The sequence below is a fragment of the Bactrocera latifrons genome, unplaced genomic scaffold (assembly GCF_001853355.1).
Source record: "Bactrocera latifrons isolate USDA-ARS-PBARC rearing strain unplaced genomic scaffold, ASM185335v1 scaffold_64, whole genome shotgun sequence".
Classification (NCBI taxonomy): domain Eukaryota; kingdom Metazoa; phylum Arthropoda; class Insecta; order Diptera; family Tephritidae; genus Bactrocera; species Bactrocera latifrons.
In genome coordinates, this window is record NW_017537312.1 from 991484 (window position 1) to 1007814 (window position 16331).

Consider the following 16331-nt stretch of genomic DNA (forward strand, 5'->3'; position numbering starts at 1 on the left):
TTTAAATATTAGTCGTGATGAGTATAATTATAATTTTTTTTTTCTTTTTGTTTTATAAAATATTTTATTTATGATTATTTGCATTTTTTGGCCGTGAAAATTTACGTCGCAAAACATTTTATTATTTATTTTTGTTTAGGTATGACTTTTGCCAATATATTTAATTTAGGATTATTTTGTTCGTATTGATGTTATGATTAATGTGTGAGCATTTACTAAAAAAACTAATTACTGCATTATTTAACTTATTCACTTATTTGTGAATAATCTTATATGAACTGCTTGCTCGTGTTTAAATCGTTTTACTCCAGCACTGCCGATGAGGCCATTTCGCTGACACCACAGGTATTATCGCCGCGGTAGACGCGATAGTAACCTTGTTCGCCCCATTTGGGTCCCCATGAATTCTTCACAATCCAGTAGGGCAATGTCTTCTTGAACATGGGATAGTCGGAGACACCATAGCCGACAATAAGTACGCCATGGTCGAGATTCTTTTTAGAACACAATGCCTTCCAAGGGTGAGAGACACCGCCGCGATAGAACTGCATAGCATTGGCGTTAATACCTGCAACAGAGAGCAGTTTTAAACAAAATGAGAACAAAAATACAAAATATAGTGAAAAATTTATAAGCTAATCAGTGTTGGTATAAAGGTGCCTCGGCTTTCTTTTCAATCAATGAGAATTCAGTAATCGTTAGTTTAAAGGCGGCACTCGTAGAGTGAAATTCTTTAAAATTTCATTTTTAATTTTTGCATATTTTATTAATGTGTACCTTTAAAACAACACACTAACGGTTTAAAAGAACATTTCAAACATATTTTGTGGTTTTCAAAGTGTAAGCTCTCAGTTTAGTTTATTTTTGTTTTTTCTCGAAACATGATTTTTCGAATTTGCTGCAATGATTACTCGGATGATGATCACATCATCCAAAGACCTAGCATTTTTTGGTTTGATTAATAATGAACGCCATACGTAGGTTGCGGAATTTGGCAGGTCGAAATTTGGCGGAATTAGTGTTGAAATATGGAAAATTACAATTTTATCGTAAAGCTTGACATTTTTAATGGTATGCAGCCTCAGAACTACAAGTATTTGTATATACAGTCACTTAAAATATTCTTCACGACAAAAGAATGGAATTAAGCCGCCAAATTGTTTGCTCTATTTTGCTTTACAACTCTCAACGAGGATTAATTCATCAAGGGGGCATAGATGAACTTAATTAAATTCTAGACGATGAAGCTGCATCTAAGACCATTGTTTATAGATGGTATGGTGAATTCAATGGAGGTCATAAATCATCGGGAAGGTCGTCCAAAATCAGTTGTTCCTCCGAAAACTTTTGATGCTGTGCGCCAGCTGATATTGCAAGATCGTCATGTGCCCTATCACGAAATCGAGACAACTATGGATATTAGTGGGACCAACATACTTTTTCGCAGTAAAAAAATTTGTTCACGGTGTATCCTATACAATTTGTGGATAGCTCCACAAAAAGGCTCTTGAGGAATAATTGATTGATAACACCCTTATAACATTGTGACAGGTGACGAAATGTGGATTTACGCATATGAGCCCGAAAGTAAATATTAGCCGACTGTATTGGCCTTCCAAGCAAAAAGTTGCCCTTTTTTTTGGAAACATTCGACATGTCGCAACCATACCACTGGAACAACGCAGAGCAATAAAATCTGAGTGGCGCACAACCATTTATTGTCAGTTGTCTTTCAAGAAATCAGGAAACCAACCGACAAGGAAGGATTACTCTGCACCACGACAATGATAACTCGCACACATCGACTGAAACAACTGCATTTTCGAGCACTAAAACATCGATTTGATGACTCATCCTCCGTATAATCGTGAATTATTGCGAACTATCTTTAAGTTTTAGGGCAAACTAAATTAACTAACCTATTTGGGCGCACGCGTGAAGTTTGAACGCCATATGACAATTAGTTTTTGTTCGGTACTTGTTTGTTTACGAATCGAAAATTTTGCCTAACGATTTTCACCGTGAGGAAAAATAACCAACGAGATTACTTGAAGTTTTGTGTTTTTTATAGAATAACAAGTATGGAATCACTGGACAATGTTGCAGAAGTGTTTTCGAAACTCTAATGTAGTATCACGAACACAAGCCACCGAAACTTCCCTTATTCGGGTTGTCCATCTTATGTCCACCCGAAAAACTTAAAGAAACAGTTCTTGAAAATCGTCGTGTTGGCTTCAGAATGATAAAAGAGGATCTAAACATTATTTATGGATCGACACAACATATATTGGATAATGTTTTGGGCATGAATCGTGTCAATGGCAGATCCTTGCCAAAAGACCTGAATCATTTGCAAAACCAATCGAGTAAAGATCCTGTTAACGTAGCTGTGGATCCTACATTCATCAAACCCATCTTAAACTCTAACAAAACGTGGGATAATGGATCAGATGGCACTTGCCAATTTGTTTAAGCTTCCTTCCAAATGATTCATCTAGAGATGCTACGGCTTAGTGTAGCCGTACCTCTGTCATGGATTTTGGCGGGTTACAATTACAATCTTGCTCAAGGTCGCGAACGGTTTCCCTCGTACGAATTCGAAACGATATTTATCGAAAAACATTACTACCTTATTTCAAATAGCGAAAGGAAAGATCTAGAGTCGAATATTTTCCATAAAGCGCTTGCTACTCTAAGTCTCTTCTGTAATTCGGTAATTGACCGCGTGTTGTGACCAAATTCCCTAAGCAATCTCTCGAATTGTTGCGTCAACATCGGAGTTATGGAATGCACAATGCCTCGTTAAAACGGATATACTTAACACAGCGCCTTTCTGACGAGTATGCCGATCAAATGATTAATTTTAATAACGGTAATAATAATACCTAACACTTCAACTACTCACCAATTGAAATGGGTCCATTGGCAATCAGCCATTGTGCGATGGCGGTCTCATTCTTTGGCAAATCAACACCGCCCTTAACCTTGACGTGTACCTTCGACTTGCTGAATTTACACTGGTCTTTGCGTCCCTCATACGGGTAATCGGACTCCAATTCCAAGCCACCAATATGCTCTATCGCTCTGCAATTTAAAGAATATAATAGGTATATAAATATCTATGTATGTATGTATGCTATTACAAAGTGAAGAGTGAAGACATTTGCAATAACAAGCACACTTACTCGTAGGCATTGTCCATCAAACCGCCATTGCAGGCCGAGTCACTTGTGTCGCAATCAAGCAACTCCTGCTCAGAGTATTCCTCCAGCTTGCCCGTCTTCACTGCATGTAAGCCCTCGACATTGCCCGTCACACTGAAGGCCCAACACGAACCGCACATGCCCTGATTCTTCACCTTCGAAATGACACCCTTCTCTCGCCAATCAAATTCCTTTGGCAACTCAATATTGGGAATCACAGCTGGCGCATTCTTACTTGGCTTATCCTCGGAGCGTTGCCACAGGCCAGTACGTTGTTTGTATTCCGTGCTAGTTAAGTCAGCGAATTCTGTAATACCATACTTGGCGCTACCTGTGAGTGTAGAGAACAGCAGGCGGTTGGGAATGTGAATAAAGAAGCAAGAGTAAACACAAAAAAGGAGGATATTAAGTATTTGATAGCGCACGTTCCAAGCAACAGAAGTGAAACTTTTGCCTAGACTTGCACGAGTTGCACATACAAATGTAGATATACATATGTATACACATATATAGCAAGTATATTTTAGTTTCTCGCTTACCCATCTCATTACGATTCAATTCTTTGATAATTTCCAAGTTTTGTTTGAAAATACGCAAACGCATTTGATGCTCCATTGCGGTGTGATAGCGGCGATTGTATTTAATTTGGAATTTGCTAAATAAATGCTCGGTTTTGTCCAAACTGTGGTGATTGCGTTTCTTGTGTGTCTTCTTTTCCAGTTGCTCTACCGAGCGACTGTGGCGCCGTTTCGCCAATTCCTTATTGGGACAGTCAAAGGTCACCTCATAGCCATTGGGCAACCATGGTTGTGCCCAAATCTTGACAGTGCAGCGTTCCTTCTCATCATTCTCATTGAAGAGCTCAACATCGATTTTCGTCAACGTGCCCGAAACCACCTGTGTGGTGGCCGAATAGACTTTTGAAATTCTGCAAATTACATAGATTTTTCTTTAGAATATTTGAGTTATATGGACGTATATATGTAGAATAACCTGTAATTGGGACCATCGCCGGCAGCAAGTTTGTCAAGTGACGCCTGCAGACGTTGCTCGGCATCCTTTTTGTCCAATGTCTTAGCACCACCAACTAGATTTGAGCTACGTTTGGCACGAGCATGCACCTGAAATTAAACAAATTGAAAAATAAATTTTAGTACTTAATTCAATATTAAACAGTTTTTGTTTTTACTGCTTAATAAGTGAGACACAATCATTTTTATTTTAGCAAAAGTGTTATTAAAATAAATCGCCTCGAGCGTAATCGAGCGCTCAATTTTTGCTTAACTTTGTTAAAACTTTACCAAATTTTTATTTGACGAGAATCTTACGTAGTGGTCAATCATTTGTTTCACTTAGTTTATAGTTTTTTCATTTTGCAGTACTACTTTAGAAGGCACTTATTACTCAAACAAACACCCTGAAATTTAAAAAAAAATATGAGAAAGTACATCACCTCCTTCATTCATTGTTACTTAAGAGAGTACTCTTTTGTCGTCCAGTAACAAAAGCATGAGATTTAAATAAGACTAAGAGACAGATGGAACGAATTTTAGATACACTCGCACATTTCATGTAAGGACTCATATACAAACTTCCGTTGCATCGTCGACTTTCAATATACAGGACGGCATTGTAATTATTTGCGCTCATTCAATAATCAACAAAACAGATATTCCTATAAAAGAGGGTCATTGCAGGTTTGATTTAAATATTAAATTAATTTTCTCACGAAAAACTGTGGAATAGAAAAATTATGTGGAAGGATGATGTGAAATGTTTTAATAATTGTTAATTGAAAAAAATCTCACTATAGTCGCCTAACCACGCCAAGACCTTCTTTTCCGTCAAAATTTCGCATATTTGATATATACCAGAATCGTTCGTAACCCGAAAGAAACTTGTTTTGACCCAACCCTCGAAGCTGTTGCCAACTGATATGTGAAATATAGCATTTTGCGTAATGACAGTTTTTGGTATTTTGAGGAAAAAAAAAGATGTAAATGTACTTCAAGTATACATGACAGAACGTGACATGATGAGGAATGTTTAGGACATATGCGCGCTCTGCACCAGGCGAATAAACTATTCATGATGATTTACTAAACTCCTAAGAGGCTGAAAACAATGATCCGAATGGAGACTCTTACGAATGAAAACCTTGTAATTGCAATTATTAGTGTATACATAATATGTACATATGTATGATAAATTTTTATAACATTTATAAAATTTCCGTTTCATTTCATTTTTACTTCTGAAATTTTCTTTGACTCCTCACACTTAAATAATTGGAATGCAAATTTCTACGATCAATGGATGCTTATTTTGAGGTTTTTTGACGTAAGAAAACATTTCTGGTTCATTACTCAATTGAAGACTTGTTATTGGCAATTGTTTGCTCATGGCTAACAATAATTTGTTGACACTCAGTAATTCGTCTCAAAAGATGCTTGCAAAAAGTGAGTCATGAAATTTATTTGCAAACAAAACATGTGTGCTGGTTATATAAATAATATTATTATAAATATGTATGGCACATATAATGCATATAAAATAAGTAAATGCAAAACAAATAACTGAGAAAAAAATAAACAGACACATGCCATGGTGCCATTATTAAATAAAAATTCTATATGCTAGTCAAATACAAGTTTTGCAATAAAAGGATTAAGACAGATTTAGACAAAACAAATACTTATGTATAAACAAACAACATGTTTTTATTAAACTTTTGCAACATGTTGCTACAGAGTATAATAGCTTTGTTCACCTATATACATATATAGAACTGAAATTTTGCACAGAGGATTGCAGTAGACAGGGGCATCTATTGGCTGAAATTGTCCCATGCCCTTTCTTGACAATAGTAATTTTGTGTATTAAAAATGGGTTGAATCATGTCAAAACTGCTCTTAGCTCCCATTTACCTAACACAACGAATTTCGAACTTCCAGGTGACTTTGTACCGCATATATCGGCCATGTTGACTGATAACAGTGTATCTTGTATCAGTGTATAAAATGTTCGGTTGCACCCGCACTTAACCCTTCCTTACTTGTTTTTAATTAGTAGTCTGATTTGTGGTTTACACACATGAATACGTGATTAATCTGTGATAGTCTGCATTATAAGCCGACCTTGTTTATTCCTTAAAATAATTTAAGATATTTAAGATTTGAACGCAATAAATTACAATATCGAAAATAAAATGAAATTTTACATCATGTCTCGATAGTTGTGCCTTAATAAGAACCTTAGATAAATTGGATATTTTTGGGTGGCGTTATCAAAAAATGCATTTTAGCTTTAGGCTGGACAACGAATGGCGCTGAGGGGAAGATGGATGGGATGGATTGTAATGAAAATATAACTGAATTTCTGAAATGATTTATAATTACTTTTAGGAATTCCATTTAAGAAAGAAAACGAATGGGTAAAGTAATCCAAGTGTAAAATATTTATGTCAAATAAGATTATGTTCTATTTTTATGCTAGCTAGTTAAGAGCACTGCGACGCATATATGTATGTACATATATCCAGGTTGCTTCCTGTTGTGTAGGCCTGACTGCCTTAGGAACAGTTAAGTCAGGTATTGTTTGTAACTAAAATCGAAGAATCGATAAAATAACAAGTGACACAACTGTATTTGGTTCATTTCTTATATCTATAAAAATAAATATTGTAAACATGATTTTAGACCTCAAAATTAATCCTTAAATATCGCACAAAATTAAACTCAGTTGTTCTGTCAGCATACAAATGCACATAGCCTATGCATTTGTTTACACAACTCGGCTTCATTGCATGGAAAGCGGAATTTCTAATGAATGCCAACTTTGGAGCAAAAGAACCGAATGGCAATATATTCAGATACCTGAATAAATGATTAAATTACCTACATGCATATGTATCTTTGTATTTACTCTGGCATCTACCTGACAATTGAAAATCCAATAAACCAACAATTCAACTAGGAAAATCGACAATCAATTGAATTGATGTTGACAGGCATCGGTAAACCTAGCCACTCATATATACTCATACACATAAAAACTAAATTAACAAATAGTTGAAAAGACAAGGGCTTATTGTGATATTTCCCTAATATCAACATAATAAGATTACAGATTGAACACAAGAGTGTAAATAAGGGCATTGAGCATATGTGAATACGTTGAATCCTAAATGACTTGAAAAATTATCAAACCGATATGGCCATCAATCTCAAATAACTTAAAAAATTATCAAACCGAAATTGTAGTACTAATTACGGAACTATTATATATAACTGCATGAAAATGTATTATTACTAAATATCATATTATGCTGTTTGATAAAAGTAAAAAGAAGAAGATTTACTTAATAGTCGTCTTGCATTTTAGATATGACGGGTGTTTTCATGAGTTTTCAATGCGACAATACTTTTTTCGGAGTTGGTCTTTCTGACAGCTGTTACTTGATTTATACTGTTTGGTTAGCCATTTCATAACGAACAGATTTCCTATGGAACGACGTGTGCGAATCGTCACCAATCAATTTTGTTTGGCGATGAAGCTCATTTTTGGTTGAATGGGTGCGTTAAGATGGCGTTACATCATCAAAAAGTCACACAAAAATGAGGCCGGCCAAAACGTTAATGTCAATGGGAGTTGCAAGGTGTTGATCTGGACGACGTTTGATTTCAACAAGATCTGTCATGCAATTTGGCTTCCCGGCTGGAATTTATTCAATTCATATGCCCGAAACCATTTAAAAAAAGGCAAACCTTTAGCTTTATAATAAAACTAAATTCTCGGTCATAACAATGTTAAACAAGTGTTAAGCATTTTTTCTACTTGAGTAGCACTTGTCTACAAAAAAAATCTTTAGCTTTTGAGATATTGATCTGAAATTTTGCGCACGTCATTTTCTTCACAAGAAACTGCTCGTTCGTCGGAACTACTGGGTTACTATAGCACATAGCAGCCTTTGAACGATCAAAGTCAATTTTTTTATTCAAAAAGATATTTTTACGAAGTTTGGAATAGAATATTGGCCAGAACAATGCTAAAATTTAATTTTTTTAAATCGCACCGCTACAACTATAGAATATAGCTGATATATAAACTGACCGATTAAAATTAAGTTCTTGTATGGAATTTTATAAGGGTATTATAGCCAACGTTTAGGTTAAAATTTTTACTTGTTTCAATTTTGGGAGTTTGGCTTGACTACTAAGCCAAACAGTATTAAATGGGCTTCTTTGAACTTATAACGGATTATACTTTTACTAGAAGTAAAAACTTTAGATCCAACAATTTAACAAGCGATTAAAGCAAAAAAACACGTACAAATTTATGTAGAGGTAAAAAGACCGCTTAGTCTTTATGGTACTGGCACTGGCAGTTAAAATTCCAAAAACAACAAGTCGAATGCATTTAAGGGGTATTCTACTCTAGAAATCAAACTTTGGGCAGTTTTTTGAATTTTATTTAAAAAAAAAAAAACCAAAAATATTTTTATTTTCTAACTATTGATATCTTAAGAATACAGAAAAAAAAGTTTACAAAAAAATATTAAAAATTAAAATAGAGGGCGGGGGGCGCAGGAGAGACAGGTGTAAAAAGAAAAATGGCGCCTCCTGGTGACATTGATCCTGACTCTCCTGGTGGTCTGAAAAAAAAAACAATCCAAAGAAGGTCTTAATCAGTAAGGATGCTGTTATAGTCCCTATTTCAGGGAACACGAAATTTTTTTTTTGAAAAATGGCGACTGCCTGAAAATAAAAATCATTTTTTACGCCTTTTTTTTAAATTCCTGATTTTTTGAAAAACAAAGGATTAATGATTATATAAAGATAAAGGATTATATAAAGAAGGTTCACACAAAATTTCAAGTAAATCGGTTGTATAGAACTTGAGATAATGCCGGTACCGTGTGGAAAAACGTAGTGTCGAGAAAAACGGGTTTAAAAACCTACCGGGCTAGGTAATACCTTCCTAAAGTAACTGTACCTCTTAACTTAATTTTAATTTTTAAAAATCCTTTGGAGGATATGTTCTTAAGAGCATAAACTTTAAATACATATATGAAAAAAAATGAATTTTTCAAAATTCTAGAGTAGAATACCCCCTTAAAGCTTCGATCTTTGTACGCATATAAGAGACTGTTAAATTCGAACATATTTTAATATAAACAATAACAAGTAAAGAACATACTCAATAAGCAGAAACAAGAAGCACAAACTACATACAAGCTTAAATTTATATTGTAAAACGGAAAACACGACAGGATTGCAGCTCCTCGTGTCGTCATGTCGGCTCATGCTCACTGTGGGGGCAATAAGGACATTTCAAAGTTACATGATAATAAAACAAGAAAAAACGTTAACTTCGGTTGCACCGAAGCTAAATACCCTTTACAGGTGCATTTCTGTTAGTAACTATGTGTTCAGTTTTTATGGAAGCTTAGTAATCCGTTCTGAACAATTTTTTTGGAGATTACATTGTTGCCTTAGAAAAGAATATATACAAAGTTTCGTGAATATATCTTGTCAAATGTGAGAGTTGTCCATACAAGCATTTGATTCTGATCGTTCAGTTTGTATGGCAGCTATATGCTATAGTAGTCCGATATCGGCCGTTCCAACAAATGATCAGCTTCTTCCAGAGAAAATTACGTTTGCAAAATTTCAAAACGATATCTTGAAAACTGAGGGATTAACTCGTATATATACAGACAGACGGACAGACAGACGGACAGACAGACAGACAGACGGACATGGTTAAATCGACTCAGCTCGACATACTGATCCTTTATATATATACTTTATAGGTCTCCGACGCTTCTTTCTGGGTGTTACAAACTTCCTGACAAATTTAATATACCCTGTTCAGAGTATAATTAAAGTGCAGACGAAGAGGTTTGAAGAATGCATCCACAAGTATTTCACTATTACCTCGATTTAAGGCCTCTCTTTTGTGGCTTGGCAGAAATGGTTGACGAGCTAATTTCGCAACTGTTTATGTCTAAATAAACGGCAGGTCTGGAAATAGGTTTTCGTTAACCACTCAAGCGTTAACCACGCCTTGTCTACTGTGGGACCTTTCAGGGAACGGATAAACACTCTTAGCTGTATAATTAACATGTATACATCAACACAAAAGCACAACCAAAATGGGCACTAAAGAGGAAAGACTTCGGGAGATGAATCGAAGTCGAACCCAAAACTCAGAACAGCTGAAAAGTGCTGCAACAAAAACATCGTTCAAACTTCAAACGTCGCACAAGGGGAAGCCTCACTTGGCTAAAGAACGCGAATTGGAACTGTATATATGAAACATGGATATATCATAACACACCCGAGTTGTATCCATAGTCTGCTGACTGGTTGTTGCCCGGTGAAAGTAGACCACAGCGCCTGAAGCAACAATGTGTTAATCATAATTTTTTGGGATTTACATGGCATTATTTCCGTGACTGTCACGATAATGGTAAAACAATTAAGAAACAAGATTACTCTGCATTCTGAGATCGATTGGACATCGCAATCAAGAATAGGGCAAAAGCAATTCAAATTTATTTTTATTTTAAGACTGAATAATGGCCACAAATTTAACAAATCAGAGCTCATCAAAATCGGCCTAGTCGTATTTAAGCGTTTCATATATTTACAAAGATATTTTCATGCTTTCTATTACAATTTTGATAAATGAATTAGAAATTGGAGACAATTACACATTATGTTATCGCTGTCAGAAATTTCTTTGCTTACACCTTGTTATTATTTGAAACTGAAAGCTCTTCAGCTTAAACATCCGAAATATCTAAATATATTTGTATACGGATATAAGTATGTATATGTATTTCATCATGAAATCAACTGAATGGCTATGTTAATCATTTTGACAAATTATACAAATCTTCAATTTAAAAATACAAAAAAATAAAATAAAATAACATTTTGGAAAAGAATTCTAATTTCACCTACTAAAAGGCATCCAAGCTTGTATGCTTGATGAAAGTACAGATTTTAGCACAAAGGCTTACCTTTTAACTCTTTGCATTTATAACAGTGAACCTTGAAACATAATAACTCGAACCGAAAGCTTAAAAGGCAAATTTCGCACTCTGCCTACCATTAGCGCTTAAATGTAACTAAAATGCTCGAGCAGTTTTATCGGCGCAACGAAAATGATCTTAAGTCGAGTTAAAGGAAAACTAAGGGCATGCATCGCAAACGTCCTCTAAATAATTTACTTGAACTATATTCGAAATTTTGATTGTTGTAGGGAAATATTTGAGAGTTAAACCATTTTCACTCGAATAAATGAACATAAAATAAAATAAATGATGACTAGCAGTCGACATATTCGACATAAGCCGTTTTTGCATTCAAACATAGAAAGTACCCCGTACTCGGGGTCGAGGGCGCATATTTGCACGTCAGAGTAATTAAAATTGTGGATAAATCAAAAGAGGAGCGGTCGCATTACGAGTACTGTTGAAAGCGTCAGCGTGTTGCTGGTTGAGTTTGTGGCAAAACCCGGTGGCACTGACAGCCTGAGGGAAGCGAGGAATGTACATAAGTGCAAAAGGAGGCATACAAATGTGTGATGATTTCATTAAATGAAGCAGAGATTCACACTTTCGTATTTTGAGGACACATATGTGCATACACGCCTACATATATACATTTATGCCATATTTATATATAGGTCTACATATATATGTATGCAATACAATGTGTTTCAACAAGGACATGAACATTAAAAACCCAACCGAAAAGCATAAAACAAATAGCACACAATATACGAAAGACAAAAACAAAAAGTAGGCTGAAAAACCACACAACATTGACGACAATTACAATACTTTGGGGAATTATTTATAATTGAAAAAACGAAATTTTGACAGCGTTGCCAAAACCAGATATTAAACAACAAGTACACACATAATAATCGTAGTTACCAATATGTGCACTAAAAGGGAAGAGGGAAGTCGCGGCGCTTCAAATAGAGGCAGTTGGAGATACGTACGAGGTGATGCGATAAGTACGGTCATCGGACTCGTAGTTTTGTTTTGGCCATTGATGAAGTGTTCACCCCGGTTTTAAATTGGAACAGAGCAATTTTGAGCGATTCTTGTTTTTGTGTGAAACCAAACAACGCTTGGTACTGACGGCTACCATGAAAAATAACGTCTCGTATTGGCAGATCGCTGAAGATATGTGAGATTTTGTTCCATCAGTTCTGACGATAAGCGCAACAGTGACAGTCGGCGAAGTGTCGATCTGGTTAACACCAGAGATCTCAGATACACCCGAAAGTATATAGTTCAAACCTCCAAAAAGCGTATTTTTTGGACCATTTAATGAAATTGGGAAAATGTATCGGGATAAAAAGAGAAGTAAATCGTCATTTAATTTTTCTGTTGTAAACTTCGTATATATAGTTATGAGGATACATATTGTACTAAAAGAAAAGGACTACGGACAAATCGAGACACATTTAATCGAGACAGTTGGAGGGAGAGATACGAGTGTGTGTGTACAGGGACAAGACAAGAAAAATTTTAATTAATGCATTTTCAATGAGTACGCTGCTCGCTGCCGAGGCTTACTTTTAAAACAGAGCGCAAGCTGGCACAAGCTGTGGGTACCGTGATAATTTTGTGGGCGCGCTATTTACCTGTTCCGTTGCCACCTCGCCTTCAGACTCCACCAGCTCCTGCTGAGGCTGCTGCTGCTGATGCTGCTGCTGCTGCACATAATTACTCGCCGTATTCTCACTAACGGCATCATTACTACTATCACCAGCAGCTGACTGCTGCTCAGCTTCCTGCCTTTCACGTTGCGTTTGCTCAAAGCTAAGTGCGCCCACCGATAGAAAGTCATCCAACCACTTCATTTCGTCTTGTGTGAGCACTGGTAATGGCGATGTGGACTCTGCGTTATCTTCATCATTCACGTCAGCCGCCGCTGACGTAGTTGCCGCTTCGGCTGCTGCGGTCGTATCCTCATTGCGCGCTGTCGCTTCAGTGCTTAATTGTTCTGACGTTGTGGCGGCAGTGGGGATTGAGGTTGGCTCTGTTGTTGTCGTCGTTGCCGTTGTCGTTGTGGAAGTGGTAGTGGTGCTCGTTGTCGCATCGCGTCGCTTCAAATCATTCGTGGCGAATGGCATCGGTAGAATTTGTGATTCCAATTTGGACATTTCATCGTCGGTCAGCTCATTTCGTGTGCCGCCATTGAACAGCGCATTCCTCGTGTACTTATCGTTAAGCGCCTTGCTGCGCGCCGCCTGATCAGTGAGTGTGTCGTCCTCGCTGGTGCAATTGGTGGTGCGCAATTCACGCACTTTGTCACCCCATTCGGTGCGCAACCAGGGCTTTTCAATTATCACCAGTCGGCACACCACATCAGCATCCTTCGCTTTCGTATCGACGGCGTTGAGCACAATTTCGTAGCGCACACCGTCGACAATTTCGCGAAATGCATCAATAATATTGACAAAATTCATAGTAAGCGGCAGGAAAGTCATTGCGATATTCTGCACACCAATCAGATTCGGTGAGAGGTACTCACGTTCGCCGGGATTCAGTACGTGCACTCTCTTCACTGGCTCCTCAACGACAGCAGGCCGACGTAGTAGTTCCTATACGAAGCGGTAGCGGATGGAAGACAATAGTTGGTTGCACGTTTTTGTTGATTGATTCATTCAAGGATTCGTTGATTGATTGATTTATTCCAATTAAAACACCACACACCAAATTAACGTACAAATGCACAAACATAGACGAGAGACAAGAGAAATACAGAAGTATAAACGTGGTGTCTATGTAGTTGGATTTAAGCACGATGTGTGCATAAATAGGTTAGGCCAAGGCAAGCTCTAGCTGCTAAAGTGTATGTGTATGTGCGTTCGTGGGTGTGTGTGGGTGAGGGCGTGCGTGTATTTGAGTGCTGTCTCATACCAAGTAATGAATGCTTTTATGTTTGTAATAAAACTTTACCAAGCGTCACACCGAAACCCAATTAAAATACGTATGAATTATTTAGCGTTTATGAATATTTTTAGTTACAAAGCGTGATTTAAAATACATACGCATAACGTTATTTATGAAGGCGGTGAGTAAATATATTAAATAATATATTAATGACATTTCCCATACAAATGATATTTATAACAAATAAATAGAAAGCATGTCAAAATTGCATACATTCAGCTTTGAATTGCTTCCTTGTTCTGTTCTTAGAATTCAAAAGGGTGCTCCCTCGAGAAATTTAACATGGATGAAGACGTAGTTGAAAAGACGAAGGTCTATTATGAACAAAAATCAGTGTCTTGCACTCGATGGCAACTACAAGGAATATTAAATAAAATTTAGTCGAATACATGTGCTCTTCTTTAAAGCACTTCGAGGTTTCTGGTTCGTAAAATAACGATACCTTGAAATGAAATACTCTGTTTTGTTTACGCTTTCACACTTACGTTTATATAAGACTGAAAATGAATGAGGTCAGTGAAAAAAACGAATACTTTTAAAAACTTTGACGTTCTTAAAATCTTTAAAAAGGAGATACGCCATTATCTTTCCAGTGTTATAAAATAGCGTTATATTTACAGAACTAATAAAGGTTTATTGCATTGATTTCAGCGCTCTGGAATAGTTGAAAATGGATTCAAAGCAATCTACGAATTTTCATTATGTTTTAACTCCATTAATTGAAAAAACTGTACAAAATCCATTACAAATATTTCAAGTTTTCTTTAATAAAATATTTAATATAATGAGCCACCTATGCTAAAGTATGCTGTAATTAACATGCATATACCCAAATGTATTTACATATGTACATAAGTAAATGCGTGCACATGTTTGCTATTCTCCATTTAGCTGAAAGGATTTAAAGCAATTTTACTAATGTGTACTTTTGATGCATGGATATACAGTATTGGACAAAATTAAAGCACCCTTGGTTTTGAAAAATTCTTGTTTTCCTTAAGGGGAGAGCCTGCTTTAGAAGCTTCAAAAAATCGGTTTTTTTTGCTTAAATCTGTTTAAAAATAATCTGAAAATATGTCCCCAAAGTTATTGATGGGAATTCGAAATATTTTTCTAGCAGATATAATAGCGCTTGGGCAAAAAGCAAAAACTTTGATGTGCGATTTCTCGGTTTTTCATTTTTACGATTTTTCTTAATTGGCTGGTAGGATAAAAAAAAACTATACGTCTTATGGAATTGGGGCAAAGTTTATTATCTTTGGCATTAAACTATCTTCTATTTAAACTAAAAAAACTAAGAAAAGTCAAGTTTGAACATATTTTTGAACAACATAAAGAACATTTTTTTGGACAAAAACCACTTTTTTTAAATTAAAAAAAAAAATTTTTTTTCAATTTTTAAAAAAATTCTAAAATTTTACACTTTTTTTGGAAGTTTTCTAGTTTAACTACAAGATAAATTATTAAAAAATATGAAAATTTTTTGCTTCAGGTAGAAATTGCGACCTGCATCCTGCCCGCCGTCCGACAAATGCATATGCGGGATGCTTGGGGCAATTGCTTTCCAAAGGCAGAATATCAAAGATTTCGTATCCAAATAATTTGTGAATGATGTTTATATATATATCTATAAACCCTACAAATTTTGCTTTATTCACTTATTTCTTTCCCTCCCAAAAAAATCTTCAAAAAAAATCGATTTTGTGAAGCCTCTAAAGCAGGTCTCCCCTTAATATAAAACAAGAAAAAACGTTAAGCTATAATACCCTTCATAAATGCAAAAGATTCCTTACAAGAACTTTGATCGGTCAGTTTGCACGGCAGCTAAATGCTATAACGAATCTATCTGAACATATTATTTGGAGATTGTACCATTGTCTTAAACAAAATCCATTTTTGAAAATTTTGTGAAGATACATATCTCATCAAGTAAAACAGTTTTCCATACAAGCACTTGATTCCGATCGTTTAGTTTGTATGGCAGCCATATGTAGTTGTGGTCCGATATCGGGCGTTCCAACAATTGGGCAGCTTCTTGATGAGTTAAGGACGAGTGTAAAATTTCAGATCGATATCTCAAAAACTGAAAGACGAATTCGCATATATACCCATGGAGGGACAGACAGACGGTCTTGCCTAAATCG

General features: G+C 35.9%; 1 protein-coding gene across 2 annotated transcripts in view; it reads right to left on the bottom strand.

Moving 5' to 3' along the window:
* Positions 1–91: 91 nt before the first annotated feature.
* The window catches only part of LOC108975387 (putative cysteine proteinase CG12163), a 38011-nt gene continuing 21771 nt past the window's right edge, over positions 92–16331 (bottom strand). The window contains exons 2-7 of one of the 2 annotated variants that reach the window (XM_018943845.1): positions 12873–13835; positions 4197–4324; positions 3743–4131; positions 3186–3534; positions 2906–3084; positions 92–568 (exon numbers count right to left, since the gene is read on the bottom strand). In XM_018943845.1, coding sequence (XP_018799390.1) covers positions 303–568; positions 2906–3084; positions 3186–3534; positions 3743–4131; positions 4197–4324; positions 12873–13835 — 2274 coding nt within the window. In that variant the 3' untranslated portion in view covers positions 92–302. The remainder of the gene's footprint in view (positions 569–2905; positions 3085–3185; positions 3535–3742; positions 4132–4196; positions 4325–12872; positions 13836–16331) is intronic. The other variant, XM_018943846.1, reaches the window with a different exon arrangement.